General features: G+C 36.9%; 1 protein-coding gene across 1 annotated transcript in view; it reads left to right on the top strand.

The window, feature by feature from the left end:
• LOC111158733 (opioid receptor mu 1) overlaps nt 1-2,384 on the top strand; it is a 72,226-nt gene extending 69,842 nt beyond the window's left edge. Inside the window, exon 4 of the mRNA XM_022520971.1 lies at nt 2,346-2,384. Coding sequence (XP_022376679.1) covers nt 2,346-2,384 — 39 coding nt within the window. The remainder of the gene's footprint in view (nt 1-2,345) is intronic.
• The last annotated feature ends 16,850 nt before the right edge of the window (nt 2,385-19,234 follow it).

Here is a 19,234-nt window from a genome sequence, read left to right as displayed (position 1 = left end):
TTGTCTTAGATTGCAGAGAATGCCTGGTTTAGAGAGTTCTATCTTTATCATGGGTGTCTAATGGCCCTTAGCAAGCACAGCTTCTAACACAAGGTCTCCCACCAAAAAAAGTAGTAGAATGCTACCACCTTGTAGGGAAGGGGATAATCTTAAAAGTGAACCAGTCATTCTCTGGATGTGGGATCATAATCAAACTGTCTTTCTGTTCAGGATAGAACAAGTCTAGAGCAGCCTCAGCCTTTGAGTAGCTTTCTCCATAGGGTTTCACGGGATTTTATTGGCCTCAAGAAAGTCTCCTTATTCGTTAAGACTATAACCTCCCTAACTCCTTCATCAGTCACATGTCTAACAGTTCCTCAACCTATTGATCAAAGCACTCCTGGATATCTCTATTTTCCCTCTCACTATGGATCTATGTATTAGTATTCATTATAGAGGCATTTGCCCTGTAGTTGTTTCTAGTCTTGACTTAAAACTGGTGGAGTTGTGCTTTCTTCCCTTGTGGGGCTCAGAGAGTTCTCTTAGCCTCTGTGTCCATAGGAGAGCAAGCAACAATCATGGCACCATTTGGGCAATTGGTTAGACTTCATCCCTCATCACTCAGCCCCCATCTATTGACTTGTGTCATGTTCGTCAATAGCGAGGACAGGAGTGGATGACTCTTTCTGTAGCACATTTGCCAGAACATTTCCTACCACATCCCAAGGACTTAAGGACTTTCTTCATATTTCCAAACCCAGTCCATGAGCCCTTGCCTTTTCTCTTCCAAAAAGTCATTGTCTATCTTGACATCCTGCTCACGGTGCCAGTTTGGGAAGAACCTCTTAGAAGATGGCTAGAAGTAACCAGATTCCAAAGGAGTAAACCAAGCAAGCAAGCAAGCAGGTTGTTTTGCTACAACTATTTAGGGGCCAAATGTAGACCAAAGTCAACAGTTTAGTACTTACAGCACAACAGCAGCAGAAACTTTAGCATAGCAGTGACTCTTCTGTCCCCAAATCCCACTGGACAGTGTGATGGGACCTGATGGTGGCTGCACACACAATGGGTTGTGTCACAGTTAAGGTACCCAGAGCTAAAGTCCCAGCCCTTCTGAGGGCAAGCAATAAACAAACCTCCCTAGGAACAGGCACTTAAACAGTGATCAATGCTTTGGTCACTCTGGCCTACCTAATTGCTTATGTGACCACCTGCAGAAACTATTCCAGGCCAGAGGAGGGTTAAGCCTTGCAGTTTGGCACAGTCAGCAAGGATGTTCAGGACAACCAGGGTTCATGGTAGACTGCCTCTCCAAATGATGATCCTGATCTTTCTATTCCTCATTCTTAGGAAATATATATTGAAATCTGTAGTGACAAAAAGTCAACTGAGTATCAAATAGTTCAGAGAGATAGTGTGTGCGTGTGTGTGTGTGTGTGTGTGTGTGTGTGTGTGTAGAAGAAGAGCAAAAAAAAAAAAAAGAACAGAAAGCAAATGATTAAACAAATGGGATAAAATGTTAATAGCAGGTGAGTCTGGATAAAGTATACACAAATGTTCTTTATGCTATTCTCATTCTTGCACTTTTCCTGAACTGTGAAATTTACTAGAATAAAGTTAAAGGAAAAGCCCTCCCTTTATACTGACTCTATAAAGACCTCCTTTCCTTCTCACCAAAGAATATATTATCAATGACAGCAGAGATTACTTGTTAATTACAAAATGTATTTCTTTGCCACAATTATCTTCCCATATTTGAAAATACCAAACCACATTTTTATGTGTGTGAACAAATGTCATGTTATTGCTCAATGTATATGCCAGCATTACAGTGGAAGTGGGGGTGGCAAAAGTCCCTGAACTTCAAATTGGTTGCTTCAGAAAAAAAATATCCATTAATTTTGAGAACTGAATGAAAAATAAAAATGTCTTCATCTAGAAATGAAGAACATGAAAGGTATTGCAAAAAGAGACACTGCTATTCTTTTGAAATTTTTGTCAAGTCATGAATGATTTGGGGATAAAGAAGGAGAAAGAGAGTCAAGAACAGAGGGAGATAAGGGATTTGGATTCAAAATGTACTTTTTCAAGGAAGCCAATATCAATAATATCTCTTTGATGACTAGTGTATAATTCTTATTCATTAGTGTGTACAAATGCGATAGCATACTCATAATGATCCAAGAGATTATTCATAATGACCCAAGAAATTAATTAATGCTTGACATTTAGTAAAAGCTCTGAAGGTTACAAGTGAAAGTATACTGAGGGCCCTCAGGACAGTTCTGACCCACAGAAGATGCCTGATAAATGTGCATTGCAACCCAATTTGAAATGCTCACTATCTTTGCTCTTTCCTCTTTCAGCTAGAAAATCTGGAAGCAGAAACTGCTCCATTGCCCTAGGTGGGTCTCATGCCATTCAGACCCTCACTGAGCTTAGAAGCCACCATCTCTGTGGAAACAGGTCACTGAAAGAACCTGTGGAAGACTCTAGTTTCCTAGGAAAGTGCCTGCTCCTGAGTCATCAAAACTCGATCTTCTGAGCACTCCACTCTACACATGTGAAGGACATCTCAACTAAGTCAGTTGCTGGGAAGGAAGGACCACACCACACTAAAAAGTCCAGCTTGTGTACATAATCACTAGGAAGATGTCCAATGGGACCAAAACGCACCATGGTATGTGAATTGAGGTCATTATAGAAGATGGCCCTTCTGTGTGTAATATTTTGTTTTCAAGCAAATATTTATGACCTCATCAAACAAAAACCATCAGTTGTTAAATTTAGCATGGTGACATGTAAAGTAAGTGCCACCTCTGATCAAAGGAACTTGTGTGGAAAGCTCAAGACTTTATCTAGTCTTCTGTAAGGAATACTTTCTTCTATCTTTTACCTTTAATATTAACCTTAATATTGGTTAAGACATCATTTCCACCTTTGTTTCTTTGTTTTGTATTCTTCTAAAGAATAATGTCTCCTGGGGCGCCTGGGTGGCTCAGTGGGTTAAGCCGCTGCCTTCGGCTCGGGTCATGATCTCAGAGTCCTGGGATCGAGCCCCGCATCGGGCTCTCTGCTCTCTAGGGGAGCCTGCTTCCTCCTCTCTCTCTGCCTGCCTCTCTGCCTGCTTGTGATCTCTCTGTCAAATAAATAGATAAAAAATCTTTAAGAAAAAAAAAAAAAAAAAAAAGAATAATGTCTCCTACCTAGATCCATAATTTCGAGGAAGTAATTAGCATGAAATGTAATCTGAAACACAACAGTGTGTCAGCTGCAGAAAGGTTGACTCTTGTACATTGCAGGTACTTCCCAAGAGTCCATGGGAGATTGTCCATTCTTAGGCTTTCAGTTGTTTGCTCCGTAATTTTAACTGTGAGGATCCCATCTTTTATCTAAGTATTCATAAAAGGTAATTGTGGATCAGTGAACTCATCACTTCATCTGGGGAGGAAGTCAAGCTTTAAAATGTACTTATTCTTCATTTCTCAGTAGTTTCTCCATACTGCATGCTCCTTTTGTATATTATCTTATCTTTTTTTTTAATTCTGTGATAAAATGACAGTCTAAGCCTTTTTAAAAATTTGTATCCAATAAGCTTAATCTCAAAACAGAAAGATGCAAGTGATCATAGATAAAAATGGTTAATCTTCTTTTCAATCCTATGGAGTTACTTGGACCTGAAATATTAACAGTGACCCAAGAATATTTTCCTGAAGATTGTGTTTATATAATGTCATCACCAATATGTTGGTCTTTTTGATCTTTGCTAAATGTCAAGATTTCCTTTGTAAAATGTCAGTCTTCTAAACAATTTCTGTAAGACAATTCTCCTCTTTGACTGGTTTTCTTTCATATAAAATACAGTAGAGATTTGGCAATCACCCATTTTTATTTGATCTATATAGACAGTCAAGTCAGATGGCCTATGCAAAAAAAAAGCCCTCCACTTTGAACTTTTGTCTGGGTTGATTAAATGAGTCATGTACATTGTAGTTATCTATGAAGATATAGTACATGACAGGGTGCCAATTTCCTTTATAAAAAAGTATTTCTATGTCTATCAGCTGCCAGTAGACTCAATATTAAAAGTTATATCTGTTCCTCAATATAATAAGACACAAATATGTACTGGGCATCCAGATCAAATATTCAAGACACCCTGGACCAGAATAACTAAATTTACTGTCTGAGATTTAGCTAACTGTCATTATGTGGACCCAACACATGTATCCATTGGATGAGAAGAAAAAGAAAAAAAAAAGATAATATTTTATCTTGAATCTTGAATATTGAAGTCTTACATTTGCCTCTAATAATCTCTATTTCTCAAATATTATGTCCCAGAAATGATATGTATTATTTTTATTTTTTTCTGATCAAAGTAATTTAAACCAGAGCCTTAAAAAGTTTTAGATTGTTAAATAAATGCATTTGTGTATAAATACATATATGCATATAGACAATTAGAGCTTCCATAAGTAAAAGGATAATTCAAATGAAACACATGAAGGAGAATGAAATATCTGTATGTAAGTCACTGGGGAGGAAAATTCTTCCCTTTAATGGGTTGTAATAACATCAGTTCTCTCGAGAGATGACGTAGTACTGCTTTCTGCTCATAAGGATGTTTCTCAACAATCATTTCTGCCTAATGACCAGCTCTTAGTTAAAACATTCTGAAGTAAATAATAAATATGCTTTTCAATGTTTTTCATTCAAAACGATTGTCACAAAATTTACTAGAACTGCCTTGATATTCCATGGCAAATGGGGAAGTGTCAGCCCTGATTCAGTTGGTTGAGCTAAAGTTCCTTATGAAATCTGCATATAAAGTAAATGTAATGTTCTGCTTTGTTCTTCCTTCTCATTTCACCTTCCCATCCTTACAGATAGGATTTCTTCTGGTTTGGCCTTCTTCCAGTGAAGCAGACTATTGATGTAAACTAAGGGTAAGGCATAGTAGCCTTAACTTCTCAGCTTCTCTGTGAACCACACACGCCCCTACTATAACTGTGCATTTACAGCCACAAATATGATCCTTTTCGTAGAAATATCCACGAATAGGAAATGGGTGTCTTCAGGAATCCTTGCTGCCATTACAAAAGCACCGAGATTTTTGCCTACATTTTCAACATATTTCTTTTCTCTGAGCCATATTCCTTCAATGAGGGGAGGGATGGGAACAAACACCAACCTTCATCAGTGCTTTGGCCTAACCACTGTACTTTCCCTGGTAGAAGATGCTTCAGGATCATAGTGACAGAATACAGCCTTCAGATTATATTTAAGACCACTGCCATTGGGACATTAGAGCCTAAAATGACAAGCCAGTTAAAGGGTCTTCCTTTGTGGCATTTAGCCAGGAGGCAGTTGAATTTAATTAATAATAATTTCAACCCAGTCATTGTTCACCACTGAGATCAAACTAAAACCACAAGGAGGTATGTACATTGCTAGCTGTTCAAAAGTAAGCAAAACCAAATGGCAAAAGCTTAGTGGGCCATGGTGTGTGGCAAATATTCAAGCTCTTGTCATGTAATGTCTTGGCATTTTTTAAAGGAGTCAGCACATAAGTCAAGTTCAGTTTGATTTACCTAATATTATTGTGTCCTAGACACTTGAGTTACAAATGGAAAGACTATTGACACTGAGGTTTTAGGATTATAAACAGTGGATTGAGGGTGGACTGAAAGTGCATCCTGTAACAAGGTACTTTTGAAGTAACATCGAATAGCGGCATATATATTTTAAGGGCATTTTAAAGGCTCAGAAAAAATTAAAATTGAATATATCAACCTTTGAAATATATCAGTCTTGACTCAAATATATGAAAAGATGATTCTAGACCCTTGGCACATATTCAGAGGGAGACCAATTTTTCTGGGGCTTTCCCCATCACATACATATTCAACTCACTTTGCATTTCCTATAACCTTGTATGAAGTGAGAATTTTTAAATCTTCACTTGAAATTGCACCTAAACTTTACAATGTTACAGAGGAAATTGGGATAATTACTTCTTCCTGTGCTCTTTGAGAGGGGTTCAGGTTTGCATTTCAAAGCCAACCCACCTGGAAAGGAGTGCTTAGGATTCTAATGTCCCCATACCCCTGACTCCTCCCCGAAAAAATAGCCCTGTGATTTCATGTGGTACAAGAAGCAAGCTCCTTCCTTCTCTCCCAACTTCCAGAAACTTAGTTAAATCTCTGATCCATTCACATCCAAAAGAGTGCCCTGTCTGCTTAAAGAAAAAATAAAACTCTATGACAATAGATTAAGATGTTTCTAGACTGTACTACAACATCTGTAACAATGCAAAAGTTTTTTTATTTATTTGGAAAAAATGATTTAAGAATCGAGTGGAACCATAAGGGACAAGGGCAGAAGAAGAGAGTTTACTCATTTTTATCATTCTACCATCAGAATTATCTGGCATCATACTTTACTACCACTCAGAGGAGCTGGTTGGCATCACTACCTTTTATACAGAGATTGTTTCTAAAAGGTGTGCATTATGTAGAGCAGGTAGGGATCTGTTTAGGTTGCAAGAGTTCTTTAGACTATATTAGACAAGAAACAGGACCTACAGAAACCACACTTGAATGCAAACAAGTCTTATAGCTTTGTGTTTCAGTGAAACCTCTATATACTTGTAGAAAGAGCATAAACAATCCAATGTAGTATAAAAATTGCCTGAGATTAATCATAACAGCCCCAAAGCTTTCAATGCAAGCATAAATATGCTTTGATTTTTCAGATGATGTGTCCTCGGTTTTGAATTTGAAAGAATGGTAATATTAAATATACATCATGAGGGGAAATACAGTTTTTGCAGGAACTGAATTTGCCTCTATACATCTCAATAATTGCAAACCTCAATGATTTGTTGTCATTCAGAGCTATCTCATGAGTCAAACATAGTTTGCTCCCCCCCACATCTGTATCCATGAAATCTAAACCAGGGCAACTGAAAAAAAAAAAAAAAAGTTTATTACTTGTGTTCCAGCTAATAGTGTCACATTGTTAGCAAGTTTGCAGTGCCTATACAGAATAAATGTATATTTGTCTTATAGTTTCAGAAAAAGAACACAGAGTTCTTTTTGAAGACAGCAAGGGAAATTTATCTTATTATCATCATGTGCTCTGTAATAGGCATGTTTTGCAACAGCAACAACAAAAATCCTCCAGGAAAAGATGCACTTTAACATTACCTACACCTTCCTTCTTCTTACTTTGCTACTTGATTTTTTTAAAGAACCTAAATCTTGAGAACAGGCTATCATATTTACTTCCAATTCTCTTAAAATAAATTTCTGTTGTTTTCCTTCCAAAACATAAATGTTTTATTCAATTAGCATTACCCACTAAAGCTAGAAAGTTTTTAATGAATACACAGGGTTACAAAATGCCAAATGGAAATGAAAAAATAAGTGATAGAGACAGAGAGAGGAAGATATGAGAAGAGAAAGGGAGGGAATAGATGGGAACTGTTTTTGAGAGCCTGGGTAAAACTGAACACAGTCACATACACTGAATAGCATGAGTGAGCTTCGTTAATATAAGCACAGTAAAAACTGTTTTAATTAATGATTCCCAGAGAAAAGGGAGAGGAAATCACATTGGCGTGACCTGATGATCGATTTTACCATCCACAGTGGAGGCCAAAGCAGATGAGTCACTGAGAAAAATATAATTATTTTTCCCCATTTCGTCGAGGGAAACAATGTCCCAACACTACATGATATTTGCAAAATTTGTGTGTCTCATAGGCTGTCCTTTCTCTGGTTCCCTCAGAGATGGGCTTCTGGGAAGTAGAGATACTTTTCACATTCTACATCTGGTAATAGTCATAATGTCACCACCCCAGACCACTATGAACATCAAAACAACCAAGCCTAAAGATCAGTTGGTGCCTCTCAGAAGAGACCAGAGTCTGCAAGTGCCTACACAGATTAGGCTTCCAGGGATATTCCCAATTCTAAATTGGAAAGGGCCAGTTACAGGCATACGGTTTTTATTATGCCCTTAAAAGTTCTCTAATCAAAAGTTAACCTATGGATCCCACTGGTTTTTGCATCCCATATTAGAATTTTTACTTTCCCAAAATGAGACAATGCAATTCACATGAAATTTCCGTTATATGGCATTAACACTGAAATGCAGTATGAATTTCTACAGTTTTCTCGGCAGAGTAGTACATCTGACTTTTTTCTTGCCATGGTCAAGATACCATGCTCTAAAATCAGTGGACGTTATTCCCTAAGGAGACTGACTACCGGAGACTTTCAAAAGAAAAGAGTTCCCATTTATAAAGTAAATTAGAATAAAATGGTCCATGAGATGTTTCAGAATGCCTATTCCTTTTTTGCCAACTCTTTGAGGTTTTTTTCTTTCTTGGTTGCCTGGTTAGTTGGTTGGTTTAGGGATTCATTATTGTTGTTGGTTTATTTTTCGTTGCTGTTCAAAAATTTTGATTTCATCCTGTCATCATACATATGCATGTTCCTCAATTTTCTCTACCCGATGAATTTCCTTTTGTAATGGCCAGTGTAGGAGGTCATCATTACCAGAGTATAATGGAAAATTGAGACATATCTTTGCTCATGGCTTGGCAACATGCTGGGCCATTTACATTCCCCATTTCATCAAATAATGTCCCTCTTCTCTATATCATTTGGACTTCAGAACCAATCAGAATTCAATCTCTAATAACCAGACTAGCACAAGAAACCTATCAGCCTATTCTTTTCCTGCATCTCTGCAGGTGGTAAACCTACTTCCTATTGCCTGCTCTCCTCTCTGCAGGAGTCCATTCAAAAAACAGAAAAATAACAAGGCCTTCCTGTTACTCTCTTTGGTTGTGAGACAATTTGTTCCCATCTGCCCCCAGGCTCACCCAGCGCTCTCACTCAGTGGGAAGCTGCTACTGATCATTGCTGTATTAACTCAAAACTCATTTGCCTTATGGAAATTCATGGCCCTTAATTCTCAAGAGAATGGAGCAAACCAATAGGCTTCCTACGCAGCTAGGTACTTTCCATGTAATCTACTACATCTGTATAAATTACGTCCAAATAGCAGGTTATTTTCAAAATTTATAAACTCAATATTGCAAATCATAGAAACTGGCAAGTTGTTCTTAGGATCCCCTTGCTGCCTATGAATCAATTACATAACTTCTACATGGACTGGGGGAAAAAATAATAACAATAAGAAAAATTTGTGTTTTAAACTGCCCCATGATTTTTGTTTTAATAAATTTCATCCATTTACAGGGGATGGGAGGTGGGGTTAATGTTGATGACACAATTTCATTTTCACTTTTATGAAATCCTTCCTTTTCTAAGAATGAGCTATATCTTATCATAAACAAATGCATAAACCAAATGTATAATGCAATTCCTACTAATGGATGTTGATCCATTCATTCTAAATAATATTCAACACAAAATAATTCCAGTCAAATCTTAAAACAGGGATAGTCTCTTGAAGTTACCTGCACCAGGATGTGGCTTGGCCCATAAGAATGGATATATGCATAGGGATAAAAATATATGTTTATAAAAACTAAAAAATTAAAAACTAAAAAAAAAAAAAAAATGAGCATCTCTTTTAAAGTATTTTCCTCATAACAAGCCTGAAGATTCCAGTAGGAAATTGGGAGATCAATTTGGTTCATTTTCTTATTGATCCTAAAGACCATTGAAGTGATCGTGCTGGTTGTTTCTCATTTAGAGAAAGCTGGCCACTGAGCACTTAAAGACACCATGGGGAAAAAGCCACCCTATGCTTCATGCAGGGCTGAGGGAAAGGAAAGAAGAATCCACTGAATGGTGACTGCCATGTACCAGTCATGCTGCTTCTGGCATGAATGTAAAAGCTAGAAGTCTTCCCTTTGGCTCTGGTTTTGCATAGTGCACAGATGTCTTTGTAAATGGTAGGAAATTAATTTTAGATGGGTTCTATAAACTAAGTCATTTTGACTCTGTTATGTTAAAAGAGAATAGCTTTGACTTCTAACTGTATTTTGCAATATTTTGAAGTCTAAGAAGCTCTTGTCAACATTTTATGATATTGGAGATTCCTACAAAAAAATTGAGTTTGAGAGCCCACTGTTTGAGAAAATCCATAATGGAAAAACTAAAATGTCAATAAGACTTTCAGGTGTATATTTCATTTCATAAGAACATCTACATTCATTTGAAAAAAGTTCTATACATATTCTCAAACATATTTATTTAGTTCCTGACCTGACAAACACGTGACCTTCCAAACTCTGAAGCCTCTTGAACATCAGAGGACTCTGTGATTCTTGAAATGTCTGGTTTGTTTGAAGTTTCTGTTATCAGTCAGATACTTTGGATTATATAGTATATTTGAAAATAACTATCATGGACACATACATGTAACAAAATGAAGCCTTAGAAATTATATGGTAATTGTAATCAAAATAGAAAGCAATTAATGAAATAAAATTTATGAAGAACTTAGCTCCTTATTTGGAAGGTCCTGAATCAATAAATTACTTGCAAGCTTTTTTACATTTATACTCCAGAAAGAAAGTGAAGATTAGAAAATGCTTTAAACTATGCATTCTCTATTTAAATCTTAATTTGAACTTCAAATTATGCTTTTATCTCCATCCGAACCATTAACTTCACTGAAAAATTTGGTCGTAAATCCTGAATCCATAAAATTCAAAGCTACAATTTATAATTTTATACTCCCACCATAAAAATTTCTACCTTATGAGTATAAAAATATAAATTCCCATTAATTTGATGGGAATTTAAAAAAGAAATGCCAGTTTCCAATAACACATCCTTCTCTTGGCAATACATTTTCTGAATTTTTCATCTACTTAATAATTCTGGAAACTTAAAACAGGTGATCTTGCTCCTTTATTTTCTCCTGTTAAATAAAAAAGAAATTGCAAGTGGAGCTTTAAAAAAAGAAGTTCAAAAATCTGTTATATCAAATATAGCAAAAAGACGAGGGTTTTTTTTTTTTTAAGTGTAAATCTAAGCATTGGGTACTTGTCACTTGTCTTTAAATTTCTTGTAACATTAATGACACAGTTTGTTTTCCAAAGATAATTTCCATTAGAAAGGAGAAGGTGTGCTGCATGATTTTAATTATATTTGAAGTTTAGGCAACTAAAAACACTTAGCTTAAAAAGATACCCATGTTTCATTAGAAAAATCAAAATATTATTTTTTAAATGTTTTATTAAATGAGATTCTCTGTGGTTGATTTAGCACAAATATTTTATAGAGATTCATGCCCACCCTATCCACAAACTACTTTTTCCCTAGCAGTAGAAATGGCAGCAGAATTATTGCTTCCTTTTTCTATAGTTTGAAGTCAGATCCAACGTAAGCAATCAACCCTCTACGCATTGATTTTGTTCTCATGGCTCCCATTCAGGGGTCTGAGAGAAAAGCAGAATCGATCCTTTTCCTGGAATGTGTTGGGGACTGAAAGAGAGAAACAGATCTGCTGCTCTGCATGTAGATTCAACTTCTATGCAGCAAATATCCATAGAGCTGATTATACAAATGCCAACTGGTAGCATAAAAAGAAAAGTCTAGAATTGTTCATGTTTTACAGATTTTCTAGCCAAGTAAATGAAAACATAACCACATCGTTAGAAAAACAGTATGAAGCCCATAGATTTAACAGTGAGCACAACATGCTTCCTGATTATTTTTAAGAATTTTCCCATATCTGCTCTTACCACAATAGGTAAAAAATATTTCCCTAGGTAGTATATTTCACCTAGATGGCCCTGCCAGGAAAACAGAGACAAATGAGTACAGCTGACCCTTGAACAACATGGATTTGACGGCACAGGTCCACTTATAAGTGTTTTTTGGTTTTTTATAAATACAGTATAGTCCTGTAAATGTATTTTCTCTTCCTTATGATTTTCTAATAACATTTCTTTTCTCTGGCTTCCTTTATTGTAAGAATACTGTACATAATATGTGTAACATAAAAAATATGTGTTAATTGACTGTTTATGCTGGCTTCCTATCTAAATTAGGCTATTAGTAGTTAAGCTTTTGGGGAGTCAAAAGTTTTATGCAGATTTTAAGCTGTGTGGTCAGGGTAGTAATTGTCCCCAACTCCCACCTTGTTCAAGGAGCAACTGTATGTTGTTGACTGTGGTAATGCCAAAGAGGAATGTTTAAAAATATATAATGTTGTTTTCATGTTTGTCTAGTAGTCTTTCTTCAGTTTTTTGTTTCTTGTTTGGTTTTAATTAATGTGTTGGTCCCATCATAATGTCTTTTTAATTGTAGAAAAATTAATATTTTCATGTGCAGTAAAGACGAAGCTATCATTTTGCATTTTATGCACATTTCCAGATAGGAGAAGATGGTCAGCTTTAGCTTTCAAAAGAATGAACTGCCAGATCATAGTGGTCTCATGTGCAAATTAGAATGTTGACTTGTACATCAAACAGTGAGCACATCAGTAAATTATTTTTACTTTATTCCTATTTAACTGTTGAAGATAGCTGTATGTAAATGTATAAACTTTTGACTGTATTATTCTTGTTGTGTCAGAATACATAATCATTTGGGGCTATATTGTGATTTTCTTGCATGTAATGTACAGTGATATATATGACTAATAAAGAAAATCTGATAGTGATATATAGATTTTCCTCTTGTCTTTCTCATTTGCACATAACTTACCTAAAAAGAATATTCTCCAAATTAATGTTACTGTAGATAAGGAACCCAAGAATTGACTAACAGATGACTTTGATAAGTACTTTTCTTTTTTTTTTGAAGTTTTTATTGAAATTCCAGTTGGTTAGCATACAGCGTAATATTAGTTTCAGGTATACAATACAGTGATTCAACACTTCCATACAACACCTGGTGTTCATCACACCACATGCCCTTCTTAATCCCCACCACCTATTTCCCCCATCCTCCCACCTACCTTCCCTCTACCACCCAAGAGTTTGCTCTCTATAGTCAAGAGTCTGTTTCTTGGTTTGCCTTTCTCTCTGTTTTTTTTTTTTTTTCACCCCCTTTGGTTGTTTGTGGGGGTTTTTGGTGTTTCTTAAATTCCACATATGAATGAAATCATATGATATTTGTCTTTCTTTGACTTATTTCACTTAGCATAAAACTCTCTCACTCCATCTATGTTGTCACAAATGGTTGTGTTCATTCTTTTTTATGGCTGAATAATATTCCATTGTGTTGCTTGAATTCATATGTATATAAATATAAATATATATGTATATATTTAAACCCTTTTTAAAACGATAGTGTTTCTTTTTTATATGATTTGTTATCTCCAGTCACACTTTCAGGGATGTTGATCAATTATTGCACACCTAGATGCCTGCATAATGTACTGACGATGCATTTTTCACATCCCTGTGTGCACTACAATAAAAAAGCTTCTAAAATTAAAAAAAAAAATTCCAGTGCGTGGGTGTGGGTGGGTGTATGTGCACGCATGTGTGTACCACTTCCTCTTTATCATTCATCAATCTATGGCCACTTGGGCTCTTTCCATACCTTGACTATTCTAGATAATGTCGCTATGAACATAGGGGCACGTGTACCCCTCTGAATTAGTATTTTTGTATTCTTTGGGTAAATACCTAGTAGTGCAATTGCTGGATGATAGGGTAGTCCTATTTTTAACTTTTTGAGGAGATTTCATAGTATTTTCCACAGTGACTGCACCAATTTGCATTCTCACCAAGAGTACACGAGGGTTCCCCTTTCTCCACATCCTCACCAACACTTGTTGTTTGCTGTGTTGTTGATTATAGCCATTCTGACAGGTATGAGGAGATATCTCATTAGAGTTTTGATTTGTATTTCCCTGATGATGAGTGATGTTGAGCTTCTTTTCGTGTATCTGTTAGCCGTCTATATGCCTTCTTTGGTAAAATGTCTATCCATGTCTTCTACCCATTGCTTTTTTTTTTTTTTTTAAAATTTTTTTTTTTTTTTTTTTTTGACAGAGAGAGATCACAAATAGAGGGAGAGGGAGACAGAGAGAGAGAGAGAGAGAGAGAGAGGAAAGCAGGCTCCCTGCTGAGCAGAGAGCCTGACGCGGGACTCGATCCCAGGACCCTGAGATCATGACCCAAGCCGAAGGCAGCGGCTTAACCCACAGAGCCACCCAGGCGCCCAACTTCTACCCATTTCTTAACTGGATTATTTGGTTTTGGGATGTTAAGTTTGACTAGTTCTTTATGGATTTTGTATTCTAACCCTTTATCAGATATATCATTTGCAAATATCTTCTCCCATTTTGAAGATTGTCTTTTAGTTTTGTTGATGGTTTCCTTCACTGTGCAGAAGCTTTTTATCTTGATGAAGTCACAACAGTTTATTTTTGTCAAAGATTAATTGACCGTATATTTGTGGATTTATTTCTGGGTTTTCTATTCTGTTCTATTGATCTATGTGTCTATTTTTGTGCCAGTACCATACTGTCTTGATCCCTACAGTACTTTGTAATAAAACTTGAAGTCCAGAATTATTATGCATCCAACCTTGCTTTTTTTTTTTTTCAAGATTGCTTTGGCTACTCATGGTTTTCTGTAGTCCGATACAAATATCGGGATTTTTTTTTTCTCTGAAAAATGCTGTTGGTATTTTGATGGGGATTGCAGTAAATCTGTACAGTAGCTTGGGTAGTATAGGCTTTAACAATATTTCTTCTTCTAATCCATGGACATTGAATGTCTTTCCATTTCTTTGTGTCATCTCCAATTTCTTTCATCAATGTATTACAGTTTTCAGAATACAGGTCTTTCACCTCTTTGACTAAGTTTATTCTTAGATTTCTTAGTATTTTTGGTGCAATTGCAAAGGGATTGTTTTCCTAATTTCTCTTTCTATTGATTCATAATTGTTGTATAGACATGCAACAGATTTCTGTATATTGATTTTAAATCCTATGACTTCATTTATCAGTTCTAGCAGTTTTTTGGTAGAGTCTTTCTGGTTCTCTATATTGACTAAGTACTTTAAAATGATTGAAATAAGTGGACTTTTTCTCTTCAATAGTTTGTATTTTTAAAACTAAAGTGTCCCTAAACCTTGACAACTGACTCCTTCAATTAGAATTGTTAATCCAACTGTGTAGAGAAAAAAAAAAATCCTCTGCTATAGAGTCCATCGTTGAAAATAAATGTAGGTACCTTTGATGAAGTTTTAGAATGTAAGAGAGGTCCAGAGCTGACAGCCAAGAAAGAATTCTTAAGACATCTCTGGTGCAAAAAGGTGATTTATTAAAGCAAGGGAACAGGACCCTTGGGCAGGAAGAGATGCTGCCCCGGGGTTGTAAGGGGTGGCAGGTTATGTATGATGGGGCTGGGAGAGGTAAGGGAAAGGGAGGTTTCAATAGAACCTTCATATGCTAAAGAGGACCTACAAGATACTGGATACCATTGTCAAGGTCATTTTTCCCTTTTTAGCAAGCTATTAACATTAAGATAGTTGGGAGATTCCTAAAAGAATGTCACATATGGAAAAAAAAAAAAAAGAATGTCACATATGTCCCACCCAGGAATGGGGGGGGAAGGTTGCAAGGTGTCAGGCTTTTGCTTTGTCCTCAGCCAGGCTTCTGTTCCCTCATCATTCCCCCCTGAACAATTTTGACCCTTAAATTTTTAAGGTTTTGAAGGTGGAAGGTTTCATCTTCTGTAAATTCTTCCTGCTGAATAGGGACATAAAGTTGTCTCTACCTACTGGGGTCAACACTGATCAGTTGAGAAATGTGCAGGAGAGTTAGGAAAGATGGAAGCAGTTGAATCCAGCACTGGCAGTAAAGAAGTGTCTCTGTGTGTGGTCAGGATAATCTGTGGATGGGAAGTCATTGCAGCAATGGAGTCTCAGCGCCAAGTAGAGAAACACTGAAGAAGGCAACACATTAAGATTAGTAAGGCTATAAGAATGAGAAGTCCAAAAAAGAGATCTTTAATCATTGACCATAGTTCTTCTTTAAACCAGGAACTTAACCAATCACTGAGAGAGAGAGAGAAGGATCCTGTAGAGTCCCAATCTGGTATTCATGTCTTTTATTAGTCCTGTGACATCTTTATGATAATCTGGGGTGTACGCACAACATTCTGTTTTAATAATAGCATATGTGCCACCCTGTGCTGCTGTTAAAACATCTGAGGCCATTCTATTTTGTAGATCTCCTTGCACATCTGTGTGACTTTGATATTAAGTAAGGAGATGCTATTTGGTGAATCATTGAGTGCCTTTGCAGTGCATTTATTAAGGGCTTTTACATGCTACATGACATCCTCTAGTCCTACAGATGGAGTAAAAAATGGATGTTAAGTGATCATACCATTTAAAAAGGATCATGTCCGTCTTTGTTTTAAATTGGGGAGATTAGCTGAAGTAATGATGGTTTTAGTAATGTGTCCATGAATCCAGGCAAATTCTAAAGTGCAACGACCTATCCACCCTGGAGGAAGCCAGGGCCACAGGTTAGTTCCACATATCCAGTGGGTTCCATTTGGACCTGGCCATCTGATGCCAGGTCATGTTACCCAATATGTAGCGAACCAGTCAGTAGCCTGGAGTACTATTATTTGGGAACATGCTTCTAATGATAGCCATCCTAGATGTCGTGTGTTACTTGCCCAAGTAAAATATGTATGATTTTTTCGTTCCCAGCATAAAACTGCCTTTTGACTGAGCTGTCCAACAGAGGCTGTAAGCCTTAAATATGTATCCCAAATTTGATATATACCATCCTCAGTACAGCGATAAAGTAGGGTTTTGTAGCTTAGGCCCTGGTTGGTGGGTATTAATTTGTGGACTTGTAAGGTCAGTTAGGACTTTAATAGTTTGAGAGTATGAAAAAGTTTGGTTATGTCCTAGTGAACTCCATATCTTACTGATCATGGGCCAGGAAGAAGCATCTTGTTTAGTGATAGATTTATCCTGGTACATACTGTCTCCATATATTATTTCTGAAATATAATCCTGTAGAGAGTGCCAATCAGTGCCTATAAAGGGGAAAATCACCAGGGTAACCCAGACATATTTGACATAGGCAAAATTCCCGAAATCCAACAACCCATTTGATTTTGTAGTTCAGCATAATGCTGTGCCCACTGTAGGGAAGGAGTTTTCAGTTAAGATAGGTGAAAGGAAAACAAAGAGAAGATATACAACCTTCATTTTTGTTTGAAGAGGAGTTTGAGGTCTTCTATGGGTTCACAGGAGTACGAAGTCACATTAGTTTGCTCACTGGGTTCCTGTGAAGGAAGTACAGGTTTTCTGTTGTATCCGACTTCTAATTTTTTAAATAAACCATGTCTCTGGGATTTACATGGGGTGGGTTTTCAGTTATAGTTAAATAAGGTTTTAGGAGTATATGATTAGTATACTCATTGAGTAACTTATGAGTTAAACCAGCTTCCAATGGATAATTTAATAAAGCATTATAATCTTCATCTAATAACAGATCTACAAAAAGAAATGATTTGCCATGTAATAACTCAAAAGGGCTGAGTCCTAGAGGTTGTTTTGGAGCAGTTCTTATCCTGGGAAGTCCTATTGGTAAGAGAGTAACCCAATTTTCCTGAGTTTCTAGACTAAGTTTAGCAAGATGGCATTTTAAAGTATGATTAGTTTTTTCTACTTTCCCAGAGGAAGGTATTGACAAACCCTAATAGATACTTATAGCCTTTGCAAGGTAGCATTTGTGTGAAATCAAGTTGCCAGTCTTCTCCTGGATAGGATCCACACCTTTGGACTGGTTTTAAAAGAGGGGGAGGGCTAGCTGCACCTTCCAGATTTACTTGGGCACAGACAATACAAGATCAGCAAACCTGTTTTATTGTGGCTGTCAAATTTACTCCATCAAATATATTTTTAATAAATGTTTTAAAGTGTCTTTGCCCAAATGAGTAGCCTGGTGTAGGCCCTGTATTATCTTCCATTGACTATTCTTGGGTATAAAAATTTTCCCTCATTGTTAACAAGCTGGTCCAGTGTAGTTTTAGAACATCCTCACTCCTGAGCAATGTGAATTTCTTGGGCTGAATAGACAGGAGTTATGGACTCCATTGGAGTTAAGACTGGTATAAGGCTTAATATCCAGTTATCTTTTGCTGCCTCTTTGGCTGCACAGTCTGCTAAATTGTTTCCTTTAGATTCTAAGGTCATATCCCTTTGATGTCCTTTGAGGTAAATCACCGCTACCTCCTTGGGCAGAGGTATTGCCTCAAGAAGAGCAATGATTTCAGGTCCATGTTTGATTGGGGAGTTATGGCTTGATAGCAATCCCCTTTCCTTCCAAATAGCTCCATGAGCATGTAGTACCAGAAAGGCATATTTGGAGTCAGTGTAAATGTTAATTCTTAGACCTTTTGCCAATTGAAAAGTACGAATAAGTGCTACTATTTCAGCTTTTTGGCCAGAAGAATTTATTGGAAGGAGTTTCGCCTCAATAGTTTGAATCAGACTAACTATAGCATATCCAGCCCTTTTTTCTCCCTTATCTGTGAAGCTACTGCCATCAGTAAACCAACTGTCATCTGCATTTTTAATAGGGGAGTCTTTTAAGTCTCACCAGCTAGAATAGACAAGATCAATGATTTCTGAACAGTTATGTTCTATAGAGGTATGGTGGTCAGGTCCAAGCATAAGAGTAGCTGGGTTTAAAGTCTGACAAGTTTTAAGTATTATTTCAGGTGTATCTAAAAGCATAGCTTGGTGTCTAGTAAGGTGGCCTCCCATCATCCTTTGGTGGCCCTTGGTCTCTAAGACACTCTGGACCTGATGTGAAGTCATTACAGGGACTGTCCCATCATGAGCTTTGAGGCTTTTTCTACCAGGAGGGCTGTGGCAGCCACTGCATGAAGACAGGTGAGCCACCATTGGGCTACATTGTCAAGTGACTTTGAAAAATAGCCCACCAGCCTTGTTTCATTTCCTAATTTTTGGGTGAGAACTCCCAAGGTTTGGCTTTGCTTTTCTGCTACATATAGAGTGAAAGGTTTTTCCAAGCTTCCAAAGCTGGAGTTGGCAGAAGTTTTAGCTTTTAATGTTTGAAAGGCCATCTGCTGAGCTTTAGTCCAGAGCAAAGGTTCCTCATCAGGACCTTTAACAGACTCATACAATGGCTTGGTTAAGAGTCCAAATCCAGGAATCCATAGGGGGCAAAAACCTGTCATACACACATAGAAAAGTGTGGAGTTGTTTTTTTTGTAGTTGGAGGCTCAAGATCCAGTATGGCC

The sequence above is a fragment of the Enhydra lutris genome, unplaced genomic scaffold, assembly GCF_002288905.1.
Source record: "Enhydra lutris kenyoni isolate GAN:26980312 unplaced genomic scaffold, ASM228890v2 scaffoldscaffold62, whole genome shotgun sequence".
In the NCBI taxonomy this organism is placed as follows: Eukaryota; Metazoa; Chordata; class Mammalia; order Carnivora; family Mustelidae; genus Enhydra; species Enhydra lutris.
Note: the sequence above shows the minus strand (reverse complement) of the source record. Positions and strands in the feature narration are given on the sequence as shown.